Source organism: Pan paniscus, chromosome 2 (genome assembly GCF_029289425.2).
Source record: "Pan paniscus chromosome 2, NHGRI_mPanPan1-v2.0_pri, whole genome shotgun sequence".
NCBI lineage: Eukaryota > Metazoa > Chordata > Mammalia > Primates > Hominidae > Pan > Pan paniscus.
Window position 1 is genome coordinate 96,321,378 of NC_085926.1, and position 1,820 is coordinate 96,323,197.

Genomic DNA, 1,820 nt, shown 5'->3' on the forward strand with positions numbered 1-1,820 from the left:
GAATATGTAAAAATTATTTTCTTGGAGAGAGATGTGTGTGTGTGTGTGTGTATATATATATATATATATAGCCCCATATAATATATATATTCTATATTATATGACATATATATGTATTATAAATTTGTTTTAAGGAGGATCTTCAATATAAAACTGACAGTGAAATTATTTGAGAACAATGAACCAGATAGGGGTCCCCTAGTTTTTTATGCTATCCTTGCATAAATTTATAAAGATGAACCATTTCCACTTTAAACATCTTCCCTGGAATTATCAAAATATCCTTGTGAATCTTAAGGGTCAGAGCTTGAGGTCACAGACACTGACACTTTAGGGGAACAAATGTCCCCTAGAAGTATGTGAGGATGTTTTTAGAAACAGCAGGGGAAATATGACAAAGAAATTCCTCTACTTGTTGTAAAAAGGAAAAAAATTGAAGGAACAATAATATGCTCTCAATTACAATCAATTACAATATTATAACTCCTCATTCATCTCTCAACAGACAAGGTGGAGATGAATAAGGAGAATCACTCCTTGATAGCTGAGTTCATCCTCACAGGATTTACGTATCATCCAAAGCTGAAGACTGTTCTGTTTGTGGTGTTCTTTGCCATCTATCTGATCACCATGGTGGGGAACATTGGTTTGGTGGCATTGATTTATATAGAGCAATGTCTTCACACACCAATGTACATATTTTTAGGCAACCTAGCTCTGATGGATTCCTGCTGTTTCTCTGCTATTACTCCCAAGATGTTAGAGAACCCTGTATGAATGTATGGCACAATTTTATTTTCTCTGTCTTGCTGAAACTACAGACTGCTTTCTTCTGGCGGCAATGGCCTATGACCCCTATGTGGCCATATGCAACCCACTGCAGTACCACACCATGATGTCCAAGACACTCTGCATTCAGATGACTGCAGGAGCCTACCTAGCTGGCAACCTGCATCCTATGATTGAAGTAGGGTTTCTGTTGAGGTTAACTTTCTGTGGGTCTCATCAAATCAATCACTTTTTCTGTGATGTTCTTCCATTATATAGACTTTCTTGTATTAACCCTTATATCAATGAATTGGTGTTATTTATCTTGGCAGGATCAATTCAAATCTTTACTATAGTCTTAGTCTCTTATTTCTACATCCTTTTCACAATATTTACAATGAAATCCAAGGAGGGAAGAGGCAAAGCTTTATCTACTTGTGCATCTCACTTTCTCTCTGTGTCAATATTCTATGGTTCCCTTCTCTTCATGTATGCTCGACCAGGTGCAGTTAATGAAGGGGATAAAGATATACCTGTTGCTATATTTTATACTTTAGTTATTCCTTTATTAAATCCTTTTATTTATAGCCTAAGAAATAAGGAAGTAATAAATATTACGAAAAAAATTATGAAGAAGAGAAAATTTTGTAACATTCTGAAACAAGTGTCATCCCCTCTGACAACTTGATAATACTTTATTTTAAATCAAGGGATAGTGAGGCAATGTACAAGGCCACTTTGAATATAAAATATTAAATTATTTAAAAATAATGATATATGAGTTCAAAATGTTCAGAAAGGAGAAATTCCTGTAAAATATACTTCAAAATCTAAGCTACTAGGGTTCATCAAAAGTGAACTAAATTATTCATGAAGTCTCAGATTGTGTCAGAGTGTAATTAGTTACAATTTTCAGCAAATCCAACAAATACTAGGAATAAACATCAGTACATATAATGGTAGTGTGCATTTACTATTGTTGGCAAATTTCTGGAATCTTAAAGCATAATTTTACAAACTCAGGCACATTCCAAGTTCTCAAACATTAGTCC

General features: G+C 34.1%; 1 protein-coding gene across 1 annotated transcript; it reads left to right on the forward strand.

Moving 5' to 3' along the window:
• The first annotated feature begins 516 nt into the window (after positions 1-516).
• Positions 517-1,456, forward strand: LOC100974357 (olfactory receptor 5K3). The gene is given in 2 exon segments (XM_003821894.3): positions 517-767; positions 769-1,456. Coding segments are annotated over 2 exon segments (939 nt in total).
• Positions 1,457-1,820: the final 364 nt, after the last annotated feature.